Source organism: Hyperolius riggenbachi, chromosome 7 (genome assembly GCF_040937935.1).
Source record: "Hyperolius riggenbachi isolate aHypRig1 chromosome 7, aHypRig1.pri, whole genome shotgun sequence".
In the NCBI taxonomy this organism is placed as follows: Eukaryota; Metazoa; Chordata; class Amphibia; order Anura; family Hyperoliidae; genus Hyperolius; species Hyperolius riggenbachi.
Window position 1 is genome coordinate 22,638,820 of NC_090652.1, and position 27,840 is coordinate 22,666,659.

The 27,840-nt window shown below is 45.8% G+C and overlaps 3 protein-coding genes across 5 annotated transcripts in view; all 3 read right to left on the reverse strand.

The window, feature by feature from the left end:
- LOC137524136 (oocyte zinc finger protein XlCOF22-like) overlaps window positions 1-27,840 on the reverse strand; it is a 214,467-nt gene that overhangs the window by 160,459 nt on the left and 26,168 nt on the right. The gene's annotated exons all lie outside the window — the stretch shown is intronic.
- The window catches only part of LOC137524137 (zinc finger protein 436-like), a 297,499-nt gene continuing 269,731 nt past the window's right edge, over window positions 73-27,840 (reverse strand). The window contains exon 10 of the transcript XR_011022637.1: window positions 73-954. The gene's annotated coding sequence lies outside the window, so the exon portion shown is untranslated. The remainder of the gene's footprint in view (window positions 955-27,840) is intronic.
- On the reverse strand, window positions 953-20,647 carry LOC137524147 (zinc finger protein 436-like). The gene is made up of 5 exons (XM_068243715.1): window positions 20,458-20,647; window positions 17,596-17,785; window positions 16,771-16,868; window positions 16,333-16,681; window positions 953-3,586 (listed from the first exon to the last, which is right to left on the reverse strand). Exons 2-5 carry the CDS (start codon window positions 17,627-17,629, stop codon window positions 2,496-2,498), a joined length of 1,572 nt encoding a protein of 523 aa, XP_068099816.1. The 5' UTR covers window positions 17,630-17,785; window positions 20,458-20,647; the 3' UTR covers window positions 953-2,495.

Below are 27,840 nucleotides of genomic sequence, written 5' to 3' on the forward strand. Positions count from 1 at the left end.
GTTTCTAATTATGGATAGGGTACAATGAGAAAACAAAAAAATACACAACTCAGAAAAAAATGCACCTTTATTTCTAAATAAAATATTGTCACCATACATTGTACTAGTAACGTAATTTAAATGCTGTGTTAATTAGCGCAAATAACGTGTGAGTTTCATCTATAATAGAATTGAGAAATTGTGTAATTTTTCTTTATTTCTCCCCTGTGAAATTCATACTAAAGAAAGTTTCAAAACACACCTACAAAAAGACTAATTTGTCTTAAAAAAGCAAAAACAAAAAAACAAGACATAGATCATTTAGGTGTGATAAGAAGCGATAAAGTCATTGGTGAATTAACAGAAGTAGTGCTGAAAAGTGAAAATTAATATGTAATGTTTACAAAGGAGATTTACAGGAACATGCTCTAGTGCTTTGCCAACACACAGGCTGGGGAGGCTCCAGCCTCTGAGCGCAGTCGCTCTGTGCGCCTCAGCACTGTACATTTTCTGGCAGTCCAAGAAATAAAAAAATAAAAAATCTATTCTCCATATCCTGAGAGACTGATAACTAAGGGTGCAGAGAGAAAAAGCTTTCTTCACAAATTGTTACACACTTAAATCCCTCTCAGTTAAGGTTCCCTTTAAAAATGCAAACCACACTATACACAATTGTTCTAATGACTGCCTCTGCTCAGCCACTGGCAAGGAATCATACAAAGATTTGTAGACAGTCCTTATTCAGTTTGCAGCAGGGTCTTGTTTACAGCACCCTGCCCCCAGCTTCGGCATCCCCTCCCCATGTGCCGTGTACTGTAGTGATGCTGGAGGAGTCTGCAGAGTCAGTTCTCCTCCATCAGAGGAGGTCAGAGTGAGTGTAATAAAAAGCTCAGGCTGGGAGCACATTCATCTGTCTGTTTTCTGTATGTCTTTTCTGCACACCATGGGGTTGACTCACTATAACAAATAATGTGCCTTATCAGAGTTAACACACCTTATCAGAGTAGCATTGCGAGCACTACGAACTTATGCCTGCTAATTGGCAATGACAAGAGCTCCACTCGTCCTACGAGCCCCTGCAGGTCCAATCACTTTAAAGGACATTATTCCCGCACTTCGATTGGCCCAATAGGCTGCCTGTCACTGTTGCAGAGCAATTCCGTTTTTTCACTTCCTGACATCAGTCAGAAAGTTAACAATTTCACCCGGAAATGAATAAATACCATGTATTTATTCATAAAAGAGCGAATACAATGGTCAGATAAAGCGATTTGTGAGCGTTTGGCACATTTCCAATACCTTTGCTGAACGGAAAGTGGACGCAATGCGCTGTTATGAACTATGCCATAAGGATTCATGGCATTTTTAAAAATCGCTGGTGCTAAAAAGAAAGCAAAATGCCCTAGGTGTGAACAAGCCCTTACCGCAGGCTGTGCACTGGCCTACTATGTGGGAGCCTCTGGGGGTGTGTCCTGCGGCGGACTCTGGTGACTGCTCTATAGTCCCCTTACAGAACGCCGATCACAGAAAGTGCGCACCTTAAAAGCTGCACTTCCTGCTTCCGGCCCTCTCTCCCCGCAGCCATCAGCCAATCACACGCCAATAGGCGTGATCGAACCACCCCTCCGTCCCGCCCACTCCACAACAGAGGTACGCACGGCAAGGACTCATCCTCTACACGAGGAAATACAGCCATGGTGGTGCTCTATCAGACTCCATGAGCCCAGTAACAGCGCAGTACTCAGCTCCAGGTTACCCGTTACCTCCACACACCAGGCCACCCAGCAGAGCTGACCCCACCGCCATCACTTTAAAGGACAGCTGACATGAGAAATATATGCAGGTTGCCATATTTATTTCCTGTTAAACAATACCAGTTGCCTGGCAGTCCCGCTGGTCTATTTGGCTGCAGTAGTGTCTGAATCAAACCAGAAACAAGCCTGCAGCTAATCTTATCAGATCGGACAATGTCAGAAACACCTGATCTGCTGCATGCTTGTTCAGGGTTTATGGATAAAAGTATTAGAGGCAGAGGATCAGCAGGATAGCCAGGCAACTGGTATTGCTTAAAAGGAAAGAAATATGGCAGCCTCCATATCCCTCTCACTTCAGTTGTCCTTTAAACAAATACGGTACCTATCGCAGGTGCCCTCAAGCTTTCCTACTTTAAAATAATAAGCAGGTGCAGTGCTTTCCTGGGTGATGCAGAGACAGAAAAAGGACTGATGGGGGAAGGGGGGGAGGAGCTTTTATGCTGATTGGTTTGTATTTTAATTACTTCTGGTAAGTGTTTCCAGTTTGGGGAGGGACAGACAGTCTTAGGAGGAGCCGTCCTGGAGGACGTAGGGAGGAAGTCCTGAATGTAAAGCAGGTGACATCTGTAGTGTAGTTCCAGCACTGTGAGGCCACGTCATTGCTGCTGCTCTAATAATATGTGCTTCCAGGAGACTTGTGCTTGTATCCCCGTAGCTTCATAAGCTGCCTGACTGTAACTTTCCTCCACATTCCTGATGTGACTAAGGATGCTCTCCTGTATGTCTTCTCTGATGTACAATAAGATTACCTTTCAAACTGAAACATTTCCCACACTCTACACATGAATAAGGACGCTCTCCTGTGTGAGTTCTCTGATGTTTAATAAGAGCGGATTTCCGATTGAAACATTTCCCACATTCTGCACATGAATGAGGACACTCTCCTGTGTGACTTCTCTGATGTGCCATTACACTAGCTTTCTGACTGAAACATTTCCCACACTCTGGACATGAATAAGGACGCTCACCTCTGTGACTTCTCTGATGTGTAACAACATACATTTTCCGACTGTAACATTTCCCACACTCTGGACATGAGTAAGGACGCTCTCCTGTGTGACTTCTCTGATGTGCCATAACACCAGTTTTCTGACTGAAACATTTCCCACACTCTGGACATGAATAAGGACGCTCTCCTGTGTGACTTTTCTGATGTCTAAGAAGATCACATTTCTGAATGAAACATTTCCCACATTCTGGACACAAATAGGAATGCTCTCCTGTGTGACTTTTCTGATGTCTAAGAAGACTAGCCTTAATATTGAAACATTTCCCACATTCAGGACATGAATAAGGTTGCTCACCTGTGTGAGTTCTCTTATGTTTAATGAAATTTGCTTTCAGACTGAAACATTTCCCACACTCCGGACACAAATAAGGACGCTCTCCTGTGTGGGTTCTCTGATGTCTAATAAGATAAACTTTCCGACCGAAATATTTCCCACACTCTGGACATGAATAAGGACGCTCTTCTCTGTGACTTCTCTGATGTTGAAGAAGATTAGATTTTTGACTGAAACATTTCTCACACTCTGGACATGAGTATGGACGCTCTGCTGTGTGAATTCTTTGATGTGTAAGAAGACCAGATTTGAAACGAAAACCTTTTCCACAATCAGAACATAAATAAGGACGGGTATTTGAGATAACAGGATGGGATTGATCAGAAGGTTCCTCAGGATTGGAGAGATCTGGTGATTTGTCCTCATGGTGACGTCTGCTGTGTATATTTTCAGCAATGGAGCTTCCTGCTGGTAAATGTAGTGCGGCACCATTATCTTCTGCACCATCATCTGTTGGAGAAATAATAACAGTCAGAGAACAGTCACTGTCCTGTCAGCAGTCATGTGTGTTGCCGTTGCAGTGACCGATAATGACAAGAGAATATACAGGGTCATGCAGGAAAGACCCCCATGCTCCTCTTACTCTATCCCCGCTGTGTGGGGTCTCCGGCATTATGAAGCCTGTGTCACCTACATTTGCTGCGGTATGAGAGCGTTACCTATACGGCAGCACATGCAGGTGACACAGGCTTCAGGTAAGCCGGAGAGGACACACAGCAGTGATAGAGTAAGAGGCACACGGGGACCGGCTGGCCAGGGGCTGCCTGTATACTCACACTCCTGCCAGGCAGCAGAGCCAGTCTCATGCACCCCCTGTATATACTCACACTCCTGCCAGGCCGGTCTCTCATGCGCCCCCTGTATATACTCACACTCTTACCAGGCAGCCGGGCCAGTCTCTCATGCACCCCCTGTATATACTCACACTCCTGCCAGGCAGCCAGGCCGGTCTCTCATACACCCCCTGTATATACTCACACTCCTGCCAGGCAGCCGGGCCAGTCTCTCATGCACCCCCTGTATATACTCATGCTCCTGCCAGGCAGCCGGGCCGGTCTCTCATGTGCCCCCCTGTATATACTCAGACTCCTGCCAGGCAGCCAAGCCAGTCTCTCATACACCCCCTGTATATACTCACACTTGTGCCAGGCAGCCAGGCCGGTCTCTCATACACCCCCCCCCCCTGTATATACTCACACTCCAGCCAGGCAGCCGGGCCAGTCTCTCATGCACCCCCTGTATATACTCACACTCCTGCCAGGCAGCCGGGCCAGTCTCTCATGCACCCCCTGTATATACTCACACTCCTGCCAGGCAGCCGGGCCAGTCTCTCATGCGCCCCCTGTATATACTTATTTGGGGTTGAACATCTTCTATAGCCCGATGCATAGTACAAAACAAATATTGGGGAACATATGTATATGAGAAGTTAAGGTCACTGTAGAATCATGACATCCAGCAGTACGACTACAAATACATACATAGGTAATGTGTAGTTTAACTGCTTTTGGGTGGCGGTGATTGAAATCTACTCCATTAGGCCGTTATTACTGCCAAGGTGTAGATTTCACCTCACCGCCACCACACGCTCTCCTTGCCCTGCCAGTCGCGTCGCTCTCGGCCTGCTGCAGTTCACTCGCCCTGCTGTCAAAATAACAACAGCGTTCCGTGAGCCGGTCAGAAGTGGATTTCATTGGCTCCTGATGCAGATTTTTTTTCTTGATTTTTTGTACACTTACAGTGGCTTGCAAAGTATTCAGCCCCCTTGAAGTTTTCCACATTTTGTCACATTACTGCCACAACCATGAATCAATTTTATTGGAATTCCACATGAAAGACCAACACAAAGTGCTATACACATGAGAAGTGGAATGAAAATCATGCATTATTCCAAACATTTTTTTACAAATCAATAACTGCAAAGTGGGGTGTGCGTAATTATTCAGCCCCCTGAGTCAATACTTTGTAGAACCACCTTTTTCTGCAATTACAGCTGCCAGTCTTTTAGGGTATGTCTCTACCAGCTTTGACCATCTAGAGACTGAAATCCTTGCCCATTCTTCTTTGCAAAACAGAGCCAGCTCAGTCAGATTAGATGGACAGCGTTTGTGAACAGCAGTTTTCAGATCTTGCCACAAATTCTCGATTGGATTTAGATCTGGACTTTGACTGGGCCATTCTAACACATGGATAGGTTTTGTTTTAAACCGTTCCATTGTTGCCCTGGCTTTATCTTTAGGGTCATTGTCCTGCTGGAAGGTGAACATTCGCCCCAGTCTCAAGTCTTTTGCAGACTCCAAGAGGTTTTCTCCCAAGATTGCCCTGTATTTGGCGCCATCCATCTTCCCATCAACTCTGACCAGCTTCCCTGTCCCTGCTGACGAGAAGCACCCCCAGAGCATGATGCTGCCACCACCATATTTTACAGTGGGGATGGTGTGTTCTGAGTGATGTGCAGTGTTAGTTTACCGCCACACATAGCGTTTTGCATTTTGACCAAGAAGTTCAATTTTGGTTTCATCTGACCAGAGCACCTTCTTCCACATGTTTGCTGTGTCCCCCACATGGCTTGTGGCAAATGCAAATGGGATTTCCTATGCTTTTCTGTTCGCAATTGCTTTCTTCTTGCAACTCTTCCATAAAGGCCAACTTTGTGCAGTGCATGACTAATAGTTGTCCTATGGACAGATTCCTCCACCTGAGCTTTAGATCTCTGCAGCTCGTCCAGAGTCACCATGGGCCTCTTGACTGCATTTCTGATCAGCGCTCTTCTTGTTTGGCCTGTGAGTTTAGGTGGACGGCCTTGTCTTGGTAGGTTTACAGTTGTGCCATACTCCTTTCATTTCTGAATGATCGCTTAAAGAGAGACTGAAGCGAGAATAAATCTCGCTTCAGACCTCAGAGTTAGCAGGGGCATGTGTGCCCCTGCTAAAACGCCGCTATAGCGCGGCTTAACGGGGGTCCCTTCACCCCCAAATCCCCCTCCGTAATGCGGGGGAGCGCTTCCTGGTTGGGGCAGGGCTAACCGCCGCAGCCCTGCCCCACGCGCGTCTGTCAGCGCGTATCTCCGCCTCTCCCCCGCCCCTCTCAGTCTGCCTTCACTGAGAGTGGCGGGGGAGAGGCGGCGATGCGCCGCTGACAGACGCGACTGGAGGCAGGGCTGCAGCCGTTAGCCCTGCCTCCAGGAGCGACCAAATGCACAACCAAGTCGTGCTGGGGTGGGTTTGGGGGTGAAGGGACCCCCTTTGTGCGGCGCGATAGCGGCGGTTTAGCAGGGGCACACGTGCCCCTGCTAACTTTGAGCTCTGAAGCGAGATTTATTCTCGCTTCAGAGTCTCTTTAAACAGTGCTCCGTGGGATGTTCGAGGTTTTGGAAATCTTTTTGTAGCCTAAGCCTGCTTTAAATTTATCAATAACTTTATCCCTGACCTGTCTGGTGTGTTCTTTGGACTTCATGGTGTTGTTGCTCCCAAGATTTTCTTAGACAACCTCTGAGGCCGTCACAGAGCAGCTGTATTTGTACTGAAATTAGATTACACACAGGTGCATTCTATTTAGTCATTAGCACTCATCAGGCAATGTCTATGGGCTACTGACTGCACTCAGACCAAAGGGGGCTGAATAATTACGCACACCCCACTTTGCAGTTATTGATTTGTAAAAAAAAATGTTTGGAATCATGTATGATTTCCGTTCCACTTCTCACGTGTACACCCCTTTGTATTGGTCTTTCACGTTGAATTCCAATAAAATTGATTCATGTTTGTGGCAGTAATGTGACAAAATGTGGAAAACTTCAAGGGGGCCGAATACTTTTGCAAGCCACTATATATACAAGTGGCTGGCCTTTTTTAGCATTGATATGAAGGGCACTTTTTCATTAAGGTTTTTTACACAGGCATAGTGCATTTATGTATCTATGGTGTGTAGGTACACACCTCATATATGGTACACAGTTTTCTATCACACTTTTTTGGCAAACCATTGAGAGTTTGATTACGTGGTATCGTAATTGACAAATTATATTTTGGGGTAATTTTTGCAGGATGTCTGTCTGATTATAATCAGCGCTTGTTTTTAATGCATGTTCGTGTCTTTTGAACAATAATAAAATAGTAGTTGCCGCTCTGTGAGGGTATTTTTTCTATAAATTTATAGCTATTCATACTTACCCTAGAACTGGAGTAAAAATACTAGTGCTCAAATATATGGGTGGTAGCAGCGATTCATCAGTATGCAAATTTTTTTTGCAACACCGGTCTCTAGTCCTTAAGGTGCCAGAGACCGCTTGTACTGAAAGATACCACTAAAATTGGTACAGGCTTATATGATAAATTACAAAATAGGAAAACTAGGAGAAGGTCTGTGCCCTTGCGAGCTTGCAGTGTAGAGGGTAACGGGGTGGAAACAATAGGGAAGAAGACATAGGAATTAGCAGATGAAGCCGTGAGCCTCCATTGCGACCTACAACAAATTGTAGGCTTGTCTGAAAAGGCGTGTTTTATGAGGTTTGTACAGTAATCTTCCAGCATATGTCCTCGGAGATGATCAGCAAGAATGAGTCCCCAGCTTGGAGAAAGTCCTGAATGTAGAGCAGGTGACATCTGTAGTGTAGTTCCAGCACTGTGAGGCCACCTCATTGCTGCTGCTCTAATAATATGTGCTTCCAGGAGACTTGTGCTTGTATCCCCGTAGCTTCATAAGCTGCCTGACTTTAACTTTCCTCCACATCCCTGACGTGACTAAGGATGCTCTCCTGTGTGCATTCTCTTATGAGCAGTAAGAATGGAATTCTGAACGAAAGATTTCCCACACTCTGAACTCACATAAGGACGCTCTCCTGCGTGACATCTCTGATGTATACGAAGATGACATTTCTGACAAACATTTCCCACATTCTGGATATGACTGAGGACGCTCCCCTGTGTACATTTTTATGTGTTTAAGAAGATGAGCTTTCTTGGCCGAAAAATTTCTTACATTCAGGACATGAATACAGATTCTCTTCTGTGTGAGTTCTCTGATGTGAAAGCAGATCAGCTTTCTGAATGAAACCTTTCCCACACATGGGACACAAATAAGGACGCTCTCCTGTGTGAGTTCTCTGATGTCTAGTAAGACCAGTTTTGTGACTAAAACACTTCCCACACTCTGGACATGAATAAGGCCGCTCTCCTGTGTGAGTTTTCTGGTGTTTATGACAATAACTTTTCTGAGGAAAACATTTCCCACATTCAGAACATGGAAATTGCTGCTCCCCGGTATGTTCTCTCACATGTGCAGCAAGATGTGATGTGTTTTTACAATATTTCCCACATTCTGAGCACTGATAATTCTTCCCATCTCCCTCTCAAACAGTAAGGGCTTGTTTACACTAAGGGTGCTTTCGGGATTTTTTAAGTGCCGGCGATTTTTTAAAAATCGTCCTAAAAGTGCTTGTGCCATGATTCCCTATGAGAGTGTTAACATCTGAGCGGTTCGATTGTGAACCGCTCACCAAAGCACTGCCTGTACCATTTTCAGGGCGATTTGCCTATAATGGCAGGTATAGGGAATTTGAAAAACAATTGAAAAAGCGCTTTGCATAGCAATTTCTCAAACGCTTTTAAGAATAAATACATGGTATTTATTATTTTCCTGGTCAGAGAGTTCACTTCCTGACTAATGTCAGGAAGGGAAAAAACTAATAGCTCTGCAAAAATGCTGTGAAAAAAAAAAAAAACATGCAGGTAAGGCCGGGAGGTGCTAAAAAATAAATAAAAATCACCCACAAACTCGCAAAACGCAGGCATCAGCGACTGCCATTTATGATGTGAACAAGGCCAAAAAGCGTTACTGGAACATTCCCCAGAATAAGACGGATCTCCTGATCTATCGGCACTGTGACACTTTGGATGGGTATTTGAGGCAACAGGATGGGACCTATCAGAAGGTTCTTCAGGAATGGAGAGATCTGGTGGTTTATCCTCATGGTGACGTCTGCTGAGTATATTTTCAGCAATAATATCTAGTAGTGTGCCATCATTATCTTCTGCACCATTATCTGGAGGTGAGAAAAGACGTCCCCTGAAGTGTTCCTAACAGTCAGAGAACAGTCATTGTCCTGTCAGCAGTCATGTGTGTTGCCGTAGCAGTGACAGATAAAAGGCAGTTTCTACAGTCCTGGCCAACAGCTTTGAGAATGGCACAAATAGTGGTTTTCACAAAGTTTGCCGCTTCCGTGTTTTTAGATCAGTTTTAGTTGTTTCTGTAATGTATTGAAATAGAATTACAAGCATTTCAGAAGTGTAAAAGGCTTTTATAGACAATCAAATGTATGCAAAGAGTCAATACTGTATTTGCAGTGTTGTCCCTTCTTATTCAGGACCTCTACATTCCTCTGAACACTGAAGTGCATCAGTGTTATTAGCTCTGCAGTCGGGGAGGGTGTGTGTGTGTGTGTGTGTGTGTGTGTGTGTGTGTGTGTGTGTGTGTGTGTGTGTGTGTGTGTGTGTGTGTGTGTGTGTGTGTGTGTGTGTGTGTGTGTGTGTGTGTGTGTGTGTGTGTGTGTGTGTGTGTGTGTGTGTGTGTGTGTGTGTGTGTGTGTGTGTGTGTGTGTGTGTGTGTGTGTGTGTGTGTAGGGAGCTGTGCATTTGGCAGAAGGGAGGGGGAGAACAGGCTGTAGTCTCATCTGTTAGTATCTATCAAAGTAACAGACCTGGTGTCTTCCCCTCTGCTCCTGTGGTACAGTTCACATAAAAATTATGGAGCAAAGCCATTGCTGGTAATAGAGTATAATTATACTGTTTTGAAGGCAGAAAGGAAGCAGTAAGTGACAACCCCCCCCCCTTCCTAAAGAGCTGATGAATGTGCCCAGTACAGGAGGCAACCATTTCTGTTCCGGTAGTCACTATTCAGAAGTGACAGATCCCCGGCTCAATGAGATGCCTGCGGTCATTATAACTCACAAAGTTACACTTACACGCATTACTTCCTGTTCGCATACTGATAGTACACGCAGAAAGAAAGAAAATACGTGAGGACATCTTGTGGCCAAATAGTAAAATTGCAGTTACCCAGATAAAACACTTGTATATATTATACATGCCAGCTGATGACCCGGCATTGCCCAGGTATGCATTTGGCTGCTGTTGGCTCTGCCCATTTTCTAACCCTAACATACAAACACTGAGGCAGGGAACACACTTGTCTTTCCGTTTTCTGCACGCGTTTTTTCTGCATATTTTTTCTGCACACCAAGTGTGTTTCTAAGCAGGAAAAAACGCACACTTTTTTCACAGCAGCTGATGTAATTGATAGAGAAAACTGACAAAATGTGCATAATCATGATGCAGAATGTCAGTTTCTTTTCTGCGTGCGAACAACATATTAAGTGTGAACTAGCCCATTGATTAACATGAGTTCTCATGTGCGGAAGACGCGTACAAAAACAGTGTGTTCCCTGCCTCAATGACCAAGTTTGTGAGCTTTGGGGTCCTTGGCACCAATAATTTGTATTTTCCCAGTGTAATAAAAACAAATCTGATTGGCTGTTTGTGACTCCGTCTCCTTTTCTGAATTTGAACCCCAGTGACCCAATAACCAACTGTACCAGGTGTAAGAAGAATGGCAGCAATTTTAATGTTCTCCTTGAAAATCAACAGGCGAATTTTGATTGTTTTTTTTAAGGCTCCGCCAACTTTTCTGATAATTCATCCCAGTCACCAACTGTGCAAAGTTTGAGAACCCTGCCATTAACATTAAAAAAGGGCTGCAGTTTACATTTTCCCAGGGAAATCTGTGTTTGACTCCACCCACTTTTTGTAACCTTAACACAAAGTCACTCAATGACCAAGTTTTTGTGCTTTTGAGTTCCTGGCATCAAAATTGTTTGAATGGAAGCAGTTTATCCAACAAAATAATCTGATTGGCTGTTTGTGGCTCCGCCCCTTTAGTGAATTTGAACCCCAGTCACTTAATGGCCGACTGTAGCAGGTTTGAGGCCTCTGCCACTAACAGTGTAAGAATGGCAGCAGTTTCAACATTCCCCTTGAAAATCAATAGGTGAATTTTGATTGGATGTCGTAGGCTCCACCCACTTTCCTGAATCTTAATCTCATTCACCCAGTGACCAACTGTGTCAAGTTTGAAAAGAATGGCTGGAGTTTACATTTTCCGATTTAAAGGGAATGGCTAAAATTTAATTGTCTGCTTTATGCTCCGCCCCCTTTTCCTGAATTTGTAACCTCGGTCACCAAGTGACTAACTGTGCCAAGTTTGGGGACTCTGTCTTTATTACTGTGAGAATGGCAGCCTATTACATTTTTTTCCATTGACATGAATGAGTGAAATCTGATTGGCTGTTTGTAGCTCCGCCCACGTGTGCAGAGGGGATGCAAGACCCTCAGAACATATCATCCCAGGTAGTCAGGGATCTATATACCAAGTTTCGTTGTAATCGGTCAAGGCGTTTTTGAGTGATCGTGGCACATACACACACACAAAGTCACAACAATAAACAATTACAGTCTGCTTAAACTAATATCACACCCTCACCTGACACCTCACTCCAATTAGCTCTTGGAGATGTCAGTCTAAGGCAGGAATGTCAAACCGGTACTTCAAGAGGCGAGGTCCTCACACATTTTTGACACAGCTCAAATGTATTGATGGTCTGAATCAGGAAAGGTGCGGTCCATCAGGTAGAACACATTTCTCTCTTTCTCAGTCCATCTTAAACACTGGCATGGATCTGGCCCTCCAGCCCTGGAGTTTGTCACCTGTGGTCTAAGGAAGTGATGGCTAACCATGGCACTCCAGCTGTGGTGGACCTACAAGTCCCATGAGGCATTGCAATACTCTGACAGAGCTAAGCATAACTTGGGGAGGCAGAGGCATGACGGGATTTGTAGTTTTATCACAGCTGGAGTGCCAAGGTTAGCCATCACTGGTCTAAGGGTTCTCATACTTTTTCCACCTGCACTGTGAATGTTTACATGGTGTGTTCAATAAAAATACTGAAACATTGAATTATTTGTGTGGTATTATGGTATTAGCACAAAGGAGAGACATAGGGGAGCTCAGGGTATATGAAAGTATCAAAATTTATTATAACAATATAGCAAGACAAATGACCACACTTGGACTATTAAAAAACCCCATAAAAACCCCCTCAACTGACTGGAACGGCGCCTATAGCAATAATGTAGCTAAACAGTCCTGGAGTGCACTCCTTAGAAAGACCAGCGCTGAGAAAAAATATATAGATATACTCTTCAGGCCTATTCAACAGACAGGAGGACTAGTGTACACTGGGATCCGTGAGACAAATGCCTTCATCCTCAACCCGTGTGCATATTGTGATGCACGCCTCTATATTAAAAATATGTACGTGCGCATTACAGCCACATCTCAGTGTCTAACCTTATAGCCTCAGGCTGACAGCGTTGGTCACTCCGATGATAGAACTTACGTGACCCTGTATGCAGCTGGCTTCCGAGCGACTGCTGAGGCCGTGTAGGGCCGACCGAATGTCAGCAGCGATGACGCTCAGGGGATAGCACGCTGCAGCCGTTTGTTGAGGCGAAGGAAGCGCACGGAGGCACGGGGAGGACAGAGTTCCGCCCACTTCTCCAGCGTCACTGGCTCACGTGACGCGTTTCATCCAAACGGATTTCCTCAGACGTGTAGCTAAGGTTACATCAGCCTTCCCTTTTATCCTGGAAAGCGATAGCGTGTAAGTTTCAAAACAAAGCATAATAGCTTATTAAAAATAATGCCAAAGAGTAGTATTCAAAGTTTCTCAGCCAGCAGGTAGAAACATGGATATATTTCACAGGAAAGCCTTAATGTTCATATCGCGATTTAACCCCTGAGGGTACAGGCTTCCGCATTCATATATCCAAAAAGATTCTTTTCTAAACAATTGTTTGTCATAGTCACCCCTTCTTGGGCTGATATTTAGTTTCCAGATACCCATCACTCTGAAATCTTTTGTCTCGGAATGATGGACAGTTCTAAAATGTAGCGCCAAAGGATTCAACTTTTTAGGATCAATTGTAGTACTTCTTATATTGGATAAATGTTCTCCTACTCTTGCATTCAACGATCTGTAAGTTTTCCCAATATAAATGAGATTACAGGGACATCTGATTTGATAAATAACTCTTTCTGTAGAGCAATTAATGAAGTCATTCACATGAAATGATTTAGAACGATCAAAATTGTAGAACACATCACTTCGGTTCACATACCTACAAATATCGCATCCACCGCAAGAGTGCATACCTTTTCGAGCTTTTTCTTTTTTTGTGCGTCTATCCCAATTGAACTCACTGCTGGTGAGCAAATCGTTTAAATTGGTGCATCTTCGAGCCGCCATGTGTGGGTAGTCACCTACAATTTTATGTATAATCGGGTCCCTTGTTAAAAGGTGCCAATGACGGCTCAAGATTTCTCTAACGTCATTATAATGGGCACCATAGGTGGTGACCACTCTTGAAATAGATTGACTTTGATCAATTTGGGTCTGATTAGACTTAACCAGATTCGCTCCCAGCAATAGCTCGTTTCTGGGCTTAGACAGTGCTCTCTGGTAAGCGGTGATTATTATGCGATTTGGGTATCCTCTTGCTAGCAGTCTAGCCCTCAACTCCCATGCCTCTCTTTTGAAATCATCAATACTTTTACAGTTCCTGCGTAAACGCAGGAACTGACCTGTGGGCACCGCCCATTTTTGTGAGGGGAGGTGAGAGCTAGCTGCCGACAAAAGGGTATTCCCCATTGTTGGCTTACGGAATGTACAGGTAGTCAGGGAATCACCATCTTTCCTAATCTTTAGATCCAGAAAGGGGATTTCACTTTGATTGAACGTGTAAGTAAGGAAAATATTTCTATCGTTTTTGTTCAGATCTTCCACAAATGATTTCAGTTCACCTTCGGAGCCCTTCCACAATACAAGTATGTCGTCCACATATCTAATCCATAGGGCGACGTGCTCGACGTACCCACGCATGCCCCTCACCACCACCTGCTCCCAAAATCCCAGGTGGAGGCATGCATAGGCCGGCGAGCACGCCGCCCCCATGGTCACACCCCTCTTCTGTCTATAGTTGCTACCTCCAAACTCAAAGTTTGATCCTAAAAAAAGTTGAATCCTTTGGCGCTACATTTTAGAACTGTCCATCATTTCGAGACAAAAGATTTCAGAGTGATGGGTATCTGGAAACTAAATATCAGCCCAAGAAGGGGTGACTATGACAAACCATTGCTCAGAAAAGAATCTTTTTGGATATATGAATGCGGAAGCCTGTACCCTCAGGGGTTAAATCGCGATATGAACATTAAGGCTTTCCTGTGAAATATATCCATGTTTTTACCTGCTGGCTGAGAAACTTTGAATACTACTCTTTGGCATTATTTTTAATAAGCTATTATGCTTTGTTTTGAAACTTACACGCTATCGCTTTCCAGGATAAAAGGGAAGGCTGATGTAACCTTAGCTACACGTCTGAGGAAATCCGTTTGGATGAAACGCGTCACGTGAGCCAGTGACGCTGGAGAAGTGGGCGGAACTCTGTCCTCCCCGTGCCTCCGTGCGCTTCCTTCGCCTCAACAAACGGCTGCAGCGTGCTATCCCCTGAGCGTCATCGCTGCTGACATTCGGTCGGCCCTACACGGCCTCAGCAGTCGCTCGGAAGCCAGCTGCATACAGGGTCACGTAAGTTCTATCATCGGAGTGACCAACGCTGTCAGCCTGAGGCTATAAGGTTAGACACTGAGATGTGGCTGTAATGCGCACGTACATATTTTTAATATAGAGGCGTGCATCACAATATGCACACGGGTTGAGGATGAAGGCATTTGTCTCACGGATCCCAGTGTACACTAGTCCTCCTGTCTGTTGAATAGGCCTGAAGATTATATCTATATATTTTTTCTCAGCGCTGGTCTTTCTAAGGAGTGCACTCCGGGACTGTTTAGCTACATTATTGCTATAGGCGCCGTTCCAGTCAGTTGAGGGGGTTTTTATGGGGTTTTTTAATAGTCCAAGTGTGGTCATTTGTCTTGCTATATTGTTATAATAAATTTTGATACTTTCATATACCCTGAGCTCCCCTATTTCTCTCCTTTGTGCTAGGCTTATCTATTAGGGTGGAGACGGGTTATGTATATATATTTATCATGGTGATATCCTGTAATATTTTGTAAACGTATTATGGTATTAGTTTAAGCAGCCTGTAATTGTAATTCATAGATAGATAGATAGATACTTTAGGGACTGAACTTTTTTTGTATTTCATGGGGGTATATTATTGATATTTTTGCAATTATGGGCTTGTAATTAGTGATGGATGCAAAACAAAAATAACAAACAAAAAAATGCACCTTTATTTTCCCGACTCTCCTGCTGATCATGTGTCTCTAATACTTTTAGCCACAGCCCCTGAACAAGCATGCAGATCAGGTGCTCTGACTGTAGTCAGACTTGATTAGCTGCATTCTTGTTTCAGGTGTGTGATACAGCCATTACTACAGCCAAAGATCAGCAGGACTGCCAGGTAACTGGTATTGTTTAAAAGAAAGCACCCATTTCCCTCTCAGTTAAGGTTCCCTTTAAGTAGCTATAAAGTTATTGGAGAATGAATCGGAGGAACGCTGATAAGTGAAAATTGCTCTGGTGCAGAAGGGGAAAACAGTTCAGTAGGGAATGGAAAAAAAAAAATCACAACAGATTTGCTTGAAAACAAAAAGCAGAAGTGATATTGGCAGAGGGATCCTCCAGAGACTTCATACATCCTCATCTCTACCACCGATCCAGCGCTGGACCCTCTGGAAATTTGTGCCCGCACTTCCATCCTTGGAGCGCAACCGCACTGCGCAGGTGTAGGATGCCTCGCACTTGTGCAGCAGCATGAAGCCCGGTCAGGCTCGGGGAAAGCTGAGCCCGATCTGAGCTGCACAGGTGGGAGGAGTCTTATTCACAGACGAGAGCATCATGCGCACAGTTCCTTCCAGGGCTGGTAGAGGGGGTTCCGGGGGTTTTGGCGCTGGACAGGTGGAGGAGAGGGGGATGGGGAAGCCCCTGCATTATCCAGAGGCCTCCCTCTACTGAGATCACCACCCATATGGGGCACTTTATTCCACTACAGGGTCACTTTATACTCCTACAAGAAATACAAATCTCCACAATTTCTGCTTGTGTGAAAACTACTTACCTGGGCTGATATGCAGGAAACACGCCTCCTGTTCTACTGTCATTCCTCCCTCCTCCGCAGGCGCCTGATCACTCCTCACATATGTCTCTTCCTCTGTTATCTTCATCATTCCACCCTCCTCCATAGAGAGCTGATCACTCCTCACATCTGTCTTTTCTTCTTCTTCTTTAATGATCACCATCATGCCACCCTCCATAGACTGTTGATCACCCCTCACATACGTGTCCTCCTGTACTTCCTCTTTAATTGTCCCCATCATGTCACCCTCCTCCGTAGACCTCTGATCACTCCTCACATACGTCTCTTCTTCTTCTCTAACTGCAGTTTTCACATCAAGTTGCTCTTTACCCTAAATATATATAAAGGAAACAAAAAAAATGTATTTAGCGCACTGGTAATAATAACCTCAGTATGACATTTTTTTTGAGTTCCACAAACCTGATAATGGTGAGGGATGGTGTGACCGTCCTGTGTACAATCCTGGGAATAAAGAGGACCTGTACATCTCTTTGGTGGGTTTCTGTTTCCAGGCCCATCTGTAGGAAACATACACACTTAGTGATTACATTATTCCTACACGTTTCACAGACTGGGGGGAATGGGGGGGGGGGGTGTGTCTGTAGGTGGTCCTTCCATGTGACTCTTTTCAGTACAGAAAGTCTTCCCTTACCTGGAAATATGAGGGGGGGGGGGGCATTAGTGGTCCCTCTGTATGACTTTCCATTACAATAGATGAAAGTCTTCCCTCACCTGGTAATATGGGGGGGGGGGGGGGGGGGATGTAGGCGGACCCTCCATGTGACTCTTCCCTTACCTGGTGATATGGGGGAGGGGATGTAGGCGGGCCCTCTGTATGACTCCTCCCTTACCTGGTGATATGGGGGGAGATGTAGGCGGACCCTCCGTGTGACTCTTCCCTTACCTGGTGATATGGAGGGGGGGGGGGGGGAGATGTAGGCGGTCCCTCCATGTGACTCCTCCCTTACCTGGTGATATGGAGGGATGTAGGCGGACCCTCCGTGTGACTCCTCCCTTACCTGGTGATATGGGGGGAGGGGATGTAGGCGGTTCCTCTGTATGACTCTTCCCTTACCTGGTGATATGAGGGGGGGGAGGGGATGTAGGCGGACCCTCCGTATGACTCTTTCCTTACCTGGTGATATGGGGGAGGGGATGTAGGTGGACCCTCCGTGTGACTCCTCCGTTACCTGGTGATATGGGGGAGGGGATGTAGGCGGTCCCTCTGTATGACTCCTCCCTTACCTGGTGATATGAGGGGCGGCTGATTCTCCATCATTATGTCCTCCCAGAGTCTTGTGTCCTTCAAGATAAACTCACTCCTCTATGGAGAAACAGAAGGGGACATCCTGACACCTTATAGGAACCGGAGTCACACACAACCAGGAGAGGACTGGGAAAGCTCTGCAGATCATTACATGACGTCTTCACAAGCCTGCGTACAAACATACAACTCCAATCAATGGGTGGGACTGAATCAGGAGAGGTGTGGCTCATCAAGCAGAGCCCAGTTCTCTGTCCATCCTGAACACTGGCATGGATCTGTCCCTCCAGGACTGGACTGAACTGAACTTCCCAGCCTTGGCGTGAACCTGAGCCAAAGCTACGGATAAAAAGGAAATACTTATCTAATATCTAAGGCAGGGGACACATTTGTCTTTCAGTTTTCTGCATGCATTTTCTGCAGGCCATGTGTGTTTGTATACAGAAAAAAACGTGCACATTTTTTAATAGCAGCTAATTTAATTATTAGAGAAAACTGACAAAATGTGCAGAATTATCCTGCAGGATGTCAGGTTTTTTTCTGCACAGATGAATTAAATGTATTAAAGGGGCACTACAGTGAAATTTAAGGTACTGGGATAACTCTAGTAGCATGTTTCTAATAGTAAGAGAAACACATCTTAGGGAGTGTGTCTGGTTACAAATGCCGGCTGGATAGGATAATTTATAGCACCTCTTACAGATCCTGGCCGTCATTTGGAGAGAAGCGACAACCACTGTTCAGTTGTCTGTTATGGCCCATGCACACTAGGGTGATTAGCGGGCGATTCCTGCTAATTGCCAAAGCATTAGCGCTTTTTAAATCGCTAGTGCTATTATAACCTATGGCAGCGTTCTCACTGCAGCAACTGGCCCCAATCGCGGGCATTTTGCAATTTGCGGCAAGCACAAAATGCGTTAGGCCCCGTTCACATCTAGAAGCGCAAAAGTTTTGCACAAGTGATTTTATCACAGTTAGCGTGGTAAAAATCACTGGACACTTCCACGATTCAGAGCGATCTCAGTCAGCGCTTTACTAAGTACTGTATTGCGATCGCTCCAGAACGCACTAAACGCAAAACGCCAGCGATTGCGCCAGTCGCGGCAGTGAGATAGCACTAGCCCTTTAAAAAGCGCAAGCGCTTTGCCGATTAGCAGGAATCACCGTAGTGTGAATGGGCCCTTACCTGCAGCATTTTTGCCGCGATTCTGGAGCGATCGCGGTGCAGTGCTTAGTAAAGCGTGGACTGTGATCGCTCTAAATCGCGGAGGTGTCCAATGATTTTTACCACACTAATCGTGGTAAAATCAATCACGCAAAATGCTTTTAGATGTGAAGAGGGCCTAACAGCTGATTTCTCTCCTCTCCATGGGCTTGATTCACTAAGACAAATAGCACGCCTTATCAGAGTAGTATAGCAAGCACTACAAACCCACAGGGGCTCAGGGCAGGACAAGTGGAGCTCTTGTCATTGCCAATTAGCAGACATAAGCTATGCTACGCTGATAAGGTGTGCTAACTTTGATAAGGCGTGCTACTTGCCTTAGTGAATCAAGCACTGTGTGTGTAAAAGCCTGTTCTGGGTAGCAGAGCCAGCCTTAGGCCTCTTTCACAGTAGGACATTGCGTTTTGATGCGACAATAAAGTTGCAACGCAAATTACAAAGCAACGCCCCAAAAAAGTTGCAACGTAAATTATAACGCAACCCCCCCCAAAAAGTCGCAACGCAACTTAATGCCCCGTTATCGTTGCATACAGTAGAACATACAGGCAATGAAAAGTATGCTTCCAAGTTATTACTGAGCATGTGCAAACAGTCTAACACAGCTAATAACGTGTATAACGCACTGCAGGCAGTACTTTCACTTAACGTGCAGCATTAGACACCGACGCAACATGTGCACTGTGGGCGAGGCATTGATTTTTCAGTGCAGTGAGTTATTCTGCTTTAAATGTTGTTTTAACGTGCGACTTTAACGTGGCACTGTGAAAGAGGCCTTACAGATATTTTAGGTAAATATCACAGCCTTACAGATATTTTACTACTTGCTGCTGAGGAGCCAGCCTTCAGTTAAGGTTTTCATCTCACACATGGAGAGAGGATAGAAACAGCTTACAGCTGAACAAAGGAGGAGGTCGCATTCTAGTGACTAGCGATGGGCTCACAAGTAGTTAGGAGGGGGGGGGGGGGGGGGGGGTGAGTTACTTATCCAGAATTCCGATGGCTACTATGCATCCCAAACGTCTTGCACACAGCCTATAGGATGCATTGCACTCACTACCACGTACTTCCTTCTCCTAGCTTGAAGGAGGAGGTGCGCAGTAGCGAGTCTTGCAATGTGCCCCATAGGCCACGCCAGGATCTACAAGGCCTTGTTCACATTACAAATCGCAAGCGCTGGTAATTTGGAGAGCGCTTTTATAAGCGCTTTTGCTCAGCGATTAAGTTTCTCACTAGCTGCTAGCTGGATGTAGCTCGGAAACGGGCCAATAAGGTGCAGGAATTCACTTCCTGCTGACTTTATTTGCTCTGAATTCCGAGCTGCACATAATTTGAGTAAAATCTGGAGGCAAGCCAGTATTATTAGCATCTGACATATATTTACTCTGAGCACACTCTGTACACACACACACACACACACACACACACACACACACACTGTACACACACACACACTGTACACACACACACACTGTACACACACACACACACACACACACACACACACACACACACACACACACACACACACACACACACACACACACACACACACACACACACACACACACACACACACACACACACACACACACACACACACTATAAATGTGACACTTACTAGGGTGATAATGGCAGCTTGCAGCAGACACAGGCAGCACCTCCAGCAGAGAGGGGACACAGGCAGAGCTGCTGCAAAGTCTGGAGGAACAGCTGATTCACAAAGGGGGTCTCTACACCATGTGAGGGTCCCCCAAACACACAGCTCATTCCTCTCCTCCTCTTCCCACTCAGCATTCACACACCTGGCTGCAGGTAGGCTTCTCACATGGCTGGGGGGACACACATTGTCCAGAACAAGAACCCTCCTACCATGTCCTCAGTGCAAGCTGGGGGTGTGGCCTCCTCAATATGGCTGGGAATGCTGGGTTTCAGCAAAATGGCCGCCACTGCTGAGAAGTGAACCTCGTGCTCTAGTGGTAGAGATTGATCATGGGCGTTTCTGTAGTGACGTCACTTATACACATGCTTCCGCAAGTTCTCTGCTACCCCAGGTCACAGCCGTATGAATCCTGGTTCCGCCTATGTCAATGTTTCATCCGCCCACTTAAAGCAATAGCAGATAATATGCTGAAAGCTACTTGCGCACTGTAACTCCCCGTTTTGAGTTTATTAAATATATTCAGTATCTGTATGTGAGTGAAATTATTTGCACACTTCCCTGTCTGCAGAGAAAATGTAGTTTTAAAGACCCCTGTGCATCTCACATTATTATTTTGTGTACATGAGGTTTGTAATCAGTGATGCTCGGATGCCCCCGATCACGGATTCAAATAAATCCGGCCACGGCATTCCCAAAATCCAGATAAGCCATGATTGTGATCCAGATTTGAAACTGACTTACGAATTCCACTCGTATTTTATCCATGATTGCCTGTAAAATCCATTATCACGGTCGGATTAGAATTTAACGTTAATAACAAAGCCCCCATAGATGCTACAATCACCAAATGTGCATAGATTATAAAGGTGATCAGTGTCTACAATTTAAAAAAATTTAAAAAGACCCAATAGTTTTTGAGAAAATCGATTTTAAAATTTCAAATGAAAAAAGTATTTGTGATTAAAAACTGCCAAAACCCGTCAATTTTAGCAGCTAATAGCAAAGCCCCCTTACTTGCTACAAACACCAACTTTGCAGGATATGTTAAGTAGAACGGGGAACAAGGGGAACAATTTTTTTCAAAAAAACCTTATGGTTTAAAGGTTCAAAGGAAGTTTCAAAGGAAAAAAGTATGTAAATGCGGTAAATACATTAACTGTCATTACCGCATTTAAATGTATACTATTTTCCTTTTGACCCTTTTTCTCAAAAACTATAAGGTCTTTTTGAAAAAAAAAATTAGCAAATTTGGTGTTTATAGCTTGTAATGCTGAGCATACACGGTACGTTTTTTACCGTGTAAATGAGCCGCTGATGGCTCGTTTTATCATTTCTGACGTGCTCGATCACCCGCCGGATCGATTCCGCGCTCGATACCGGCGGGCAGGACAAAAGAAAAAACAAGCTGAAGACAAGAAGTGCCCGCGGGGACGAGCGGGACGTGCCGGAATCGAGCCAGCAACTCGATTACAAAATGTACCGTGTATTTCCAGCATAAAGGGGCTTTGCTATTAACCACTAAAGTTGGCGGGTTTAATCACAGATATTTTTTCCGTGACCACGGCTGCGATCATAGGCCGAATACGCAGAATAATGTCTGAATCCGTGATTGAATTCCATGATCGATTCCCGATCACAGATTTGGATCATGATGTCAGATAGTGAAAAAATGCTCCTGAATCATGGCTATGCCGTGATCACGAGTTCGTGATGAGCACCACTATTTGTAATACTGCTGTGGGGGGGGGGGGGAGCGGTATAACTTACCTACGCAGAGTTCCTCAACCCTGTCCTCAAGGCCCACCAACAGTACATATTTTGCAGGAAACCACAAACAATCACAGGTGAGGGGATTAGTGTTGCAGCCAGGGGCGTAGCAATAGGGGTTGCAGAGGTTGCGACCGCATCGGGGCCCTTGGGCCAGAGGGGCCCCAGAGGGCCCTCCCTCAACTACAGTATTAGCTCTCTATTGGTCCTGTGCTTAAAATAATCACTTCTATAGATGCTTTGAATAGTGGTAATTATTAACAAACTGCTCCCCATCCCCTTCTTGCACCTCTGACACTGTAGCTGCCATTGGCAAGTTTTCGTGCGCCGTATCAATTGTTATTTATAGAGTGCTTGGGGGGGCCCCATTGTAAAACTTGCATCAGGGCCCACAGCTCCTTAGCTACGCCACTGGTTGCAGCAGAGATGATTAACTACCTCTGTGGATTTCTACAAAACATGCAGTGTTGGTGGGCCTTGAGGACAGGGTTGGGGAACACTGACCCACAGGGGGCTGCTCCTGTGGCCTCTCATCCGTACGGTAGTTGGCATCTCCGGGGTTGCATTCGTCTGCTGCAGTTCATGCTGGTGACCTTTGTACTCACATCCCCGGACTACATCTCCCGGAATGCATTGCTGCCGGTGTGAGTGTGATTGAAGACCTGAAGACTCCGGGAAGAAAAAAATGCAGCACTGTGTGGAGGAGATGACCGTATGGACGAGAGGCCACAGGAGGTTAGTATTGACTCCCAACACCCCGCCCCAAATGGCATACCTATGAATATGCACTATAAAGCCAATATACCTGTATATGGCTTACCTTTCTCCTGCACAAGTCCTGGCGGTGCTAATTACTATTCCCTCTCCAGGTCCACATGGATGGTGAGGAATGATGTAATTCGACTTCCAGCTATTGCTAGTGACTGAATTGCACTGGGCTCTTTCACATTAGGGCAGATTTTCTGCGTTTCACTGAAAAGGGTAAAGTTTGCGTTACCCAAGGTGAAATGAAAGTCCATAGACTTTCATTTTAGCTTTCACATATAACGCAGCCTTTTTGTGCGTTGCGTTACACTGCACCCAGGCGCAGTTTTTCGGCTGACGCTAGCTTTATGCGTTACAATGTTAGTCAATGTAAAACGCACACTATGCGCATTTTTAATCCGTTAACGCAGGCAATCAGTCCCAGAATACAACAGAGGAACAATGTAGAAAGTTGAAAACTAAAAGAAAAAAAAATTACCTGCGTTTTTCTATGTGCTGTAACGCATTGAAAACGGATTAAAAACGCACACTCACTGCAGTGCAACGCATATCAAAACGCATTAAAACGCATACAACAAAACGTATGCTTTGAGCGTTCTCCAACGCAAGCTCTGATGTGAAAGAGCCCAAGTTACTCACTGACCGCTACTAAAGCCGTAATTCCAATTATGGCCTATGGTGGCGCTGGCTGCGCCCAAATCCCCTGCGCTGTTTTAACAGTGCTCTCCCCAAATGGCAAACTGTTACAAATTACAAACTCCCATTGCTTGATATAAAACATTTTTTGAGAATCTCAAGTCACTTATACTGATGGCTGAGAGATGGCTGCCATTTACATGAACAAAAAGTGAGGGCAGCATTCAAGGACAACTGAAGTGATAAGAATATGGAGGCTGCCATATGAATTTCCTTTTAAATAATATCAGTTGCCTGGCAGACCTGCTGATCTATTTGGCTGCAGTAGCATCTGAATGACACCAGAAACAAGCATGCAGCTAATCTTGTCAGATCTGACAATGTCAGAAACACCTGATCTGCTGCATGCTTGTTCAGGGACTAAAAGTAATAGGGGCAGGGGATCATCAGGACAGCCAGGCAACTGGTATTGCTTAAAAAGAAATAAATATGACCACCTCCATATCCCTCTCACTTCAGTTGTCCTTTAAAGAAAGCACAGATGGAGGCATGTACAGTTTGGACTGCCGACAGGGGCGTAGCAATAGGGGGTGCAGAGGTTGTGACCGCATCAGGGCCCTTGGGCCAGAGGGACCCGGAGGGGCCTTCCCTCAACGGCAGTAATAGCTTTCTATTGGTCCTGTGCTGGTAATAATCATTTCTATAGATACTTTGAATAGTGGTAATTATTAACAAACTATTCCCCATCCACCTTCTTGCACCTCAGACACCGTAGTTGCCATTGGCAGGTTTTGGTGCGTCATATCAATTGTTATGTATGGAGTGCTTGGGGGGAGGGGGCCCAATGTAAAACTTGCATCTGGACCCACAGCTACTTAGCTACGCCATTGACCGTCGATCAGGGATGACGAAGAAATACACTGTGCTTGCGTGTTTCAGCACAGGGAATGCGCATGCGCAGCAGCAGAAAGTGATGGGCAGCAGAGAATTACACTGCACAGGAAGGAGATGCCAGATCGCTGCTGGCCGAAGGAGAAGAGTTGATTCTCTTGTGCAGGCAGCAGATGCCAGGGATCTCCGCTGGTGTGACGTGCTGGCTAGAGAAACTGTTTGCATGGAGTCTGTGTGTTCTCTACATGTCTTCCCCCTAAATTGGCCCTGGACTACAATGGACATATGACTATGCTAGGATTAGAGTGTGAGCGCCTCTGAGGGACAGTAACAAGACTATTGTATGAAAAGTGCTGCGGAAGATGTCGGTGGTATATAAATAATAATAATAAAACCCCCAGGCAGATAAATGGAAGGGCAAAGAAAGAGGGACCACAAGACCACCAGGGAAACCTCCTACATCACAGATGAGGGACATGTGTATGAGGAGTGATGGGTGTGAGGTGTATACACAGTCTGCCTGTAATAATGAGCTGCAAGCCCATTGTGCAGCTGCCACACAGGAGGGGCTATCTGTGATGGGGGACATGTTATAATTTAGTGGGTTTTTGTAAATAATGTCTTTGTATGTATGTACAGCACCTTCTGAGGAAGCCTTACAGCGAAACATGTTAGGGTCTCACGTACATCACTGTGTATATGTTTGATTGCACCTCTGATGTCATTTGTAACCCATCAAATTGATGTGAGGGGTGAGCGAATCACACTAGGGCATTTGGTCTGTTAGTCTGTAGTCTGGCTCCATCTTGTGACAACCATCGCTCTCCTGCTCTGCCCCACATCAGTACATGTGTGAGAGTTTTTAGTGATCACAGCAGGGGAGAGATACACCTAGTGTTGGGCGAACAGTGTTCGCCACTGTTCGGGTTCTGCAGAACATCACCCTGTTCGGGTGATGTTCGAGTTCGGCCGAACACCTGATGGTGTTCGGTCAAACTGTTCGGCCATATGGCCGAACTAAGAGCGCATGGCCGAACGTTCCCCGAACGTTCGGCTAGCGCTGTGATTGGCCGAACGTGTCACGTGGTTCGGACCCGAACGCGCTCTGATTGGCCGAACGGGTCACGTGGTTCGGGTAAATAAATACCCGATCAACGTCATTTCTCCGCCATTTGTCTGTGGGTTTAGCTTTGGGTAGGCAGGCAGGGTAGTTCTCTCTCCAGCCAGGCTAGCCAGGGTCCCCCGGTCATTGTGTCGCTGCTGGGAATAGTAGTACACCGCTCACCCACACTATATAGCACTGTGTTTACTGCCACTCTGTGTCTCTCTGCTGGGAACAGTAGTACACCGCTCGCCCTGTATAGCATTGTGCTCTGTGTCGCTGCTGGGAATAGTAGTACACCGCTCACCCACACTATATAGCATTGTGTTTACTGCCACTCTGTGTGTCTGCTGGGAATAGTAGTACACCGCTCAGCCACACTATATAGCATTGTGTTTACTGCCACTCTGTGTGTCTGCTGGGAACAGTAGTACACTGCTCACCCTGTATAGCATTGTGCTCTGTGTCGCTGCTGTGAATAGTAGTACACCGCTCACCCACACTAAACAGCATTGTGTTTACTGCCACTCTGTGTGTCTGCTGGGAATAGTAGTACACCGCTCAGCCACACTATATAGCATTGTGTTTACTGCCACTCTGTGTGTCTGCTGGGAATAGTAGTACACCGCTCAGCCACACTATATAGCATTGTGTTTACTGCCACTCTGTGTGTCTGCTAGGAACAGTAGTACACCGCTCACCCTGTATAGCATTGTGCTCTGTGTCGCTGCTGGGAATAGTAGTACACCGCTCAGCCACACTATATAGCATTGTGTTTACTGCCACTCTGTGTGTCTGCTGGGAATAGTAGTACACCGCTCAGCCACACTATATAGCATTGTGTTTACTGCCACTCTGTGTGTCTGCTGGGAACAGTAGTACACCGCTCACCCTGTATAGCATTGTGCTCTGTGCCGTTGCTGGGAATAGTAGTACACCGCTCACCCACACTATATAGCATTGTGTTTACTGCCACTCTGTGTGTCTGCTGGGAATAGTAGTACACCGCTCAGCCACACTATATAGCATTGTGTTTACTGCCACTCTGTGTGTCTGCTGGGAATAGTAGTACACCGCTCTCCCACACTATATAGCATTGTGTTTACTGCCACTCTGTGTGTCTGCTGGGAATAGTAGTACACCGCTCAGCCACACTATATAGCATTGTGTTTACTGCCACTCTGTGTGTCTGCTGGGAATAGTAGTACACCGCTCACCCACACTATATAGCATTGTGTTTACTGCCACTCTGTGTGTCTGCTGGGAACAGTAGTACACCGCTCACCCTGTATAGCATTGTGCTCTGTGTCGCTGCTGGGAATAGTAGTACACCGCTCAGCCACACTATATAGCATTGTGTTTACTGCCACTCTGTGTGTCTGCTGGGAACAGTAGTACACCGCTCACCCTGTATAGCATTGTGCTCTGTGTCGCTGCTGGGAATAGTAGTACACCGCTCAGCCACACTATATAGCATTGTGTTTACTGCCACTCTGTGTCTCTGCTGGGAACAGTAGTACACCGCTCACCAACCACTGTATAGCATTGTGCTCTGTGTCGCTGCTGGGAATAGTAGTACACCGCTCACCCGCCATTGTATAGCATTTCTGTACTGCCACTGTACTGCTGCCAGTCAGCGTGTACTTTTACAGATAAGTGAAATGAAGAAGAAATCCTGTGAAAGAGGGAGGGGCAAGGGAAGAGGTGTTCCCCCTGACGGTTCACGTACAGGCCACAGTGGAGCACCGAAGAAAACCCACTCAATACCGCCCATGTTGTCCAGGAAATCAACCCTCACAAATCCAAAAGAACAGGACCAGATAATTATATTGGATGACCTCTCAAGCGTCCAGCAGTGGGTTAAGCAGCACCAGCACATCACGCACGAGGTCCGAGTCCTCAGCCAGTTACAAGGAGCCAGTGGGCACAAAGCTGACACAACCGGCAGCGACACCACGCACACAACTGCCAAATAACCAGTCCGAAGAATTTCCTCAGGACAGAATGGGGTATTCGCAGGAGCTATTCCCAGCCCAACAAACTTCCACCTTTCAAAGGTCAATGGAACAGCCAGAAATTTTGTGCCCGGATTCACAACCATTGACTGTGGGAAATGCACCGCGCACTGAAATGCAAGGCGAGTCCGAGGAGGACTCGGAAACCCAAATCCCAGAGCAAGT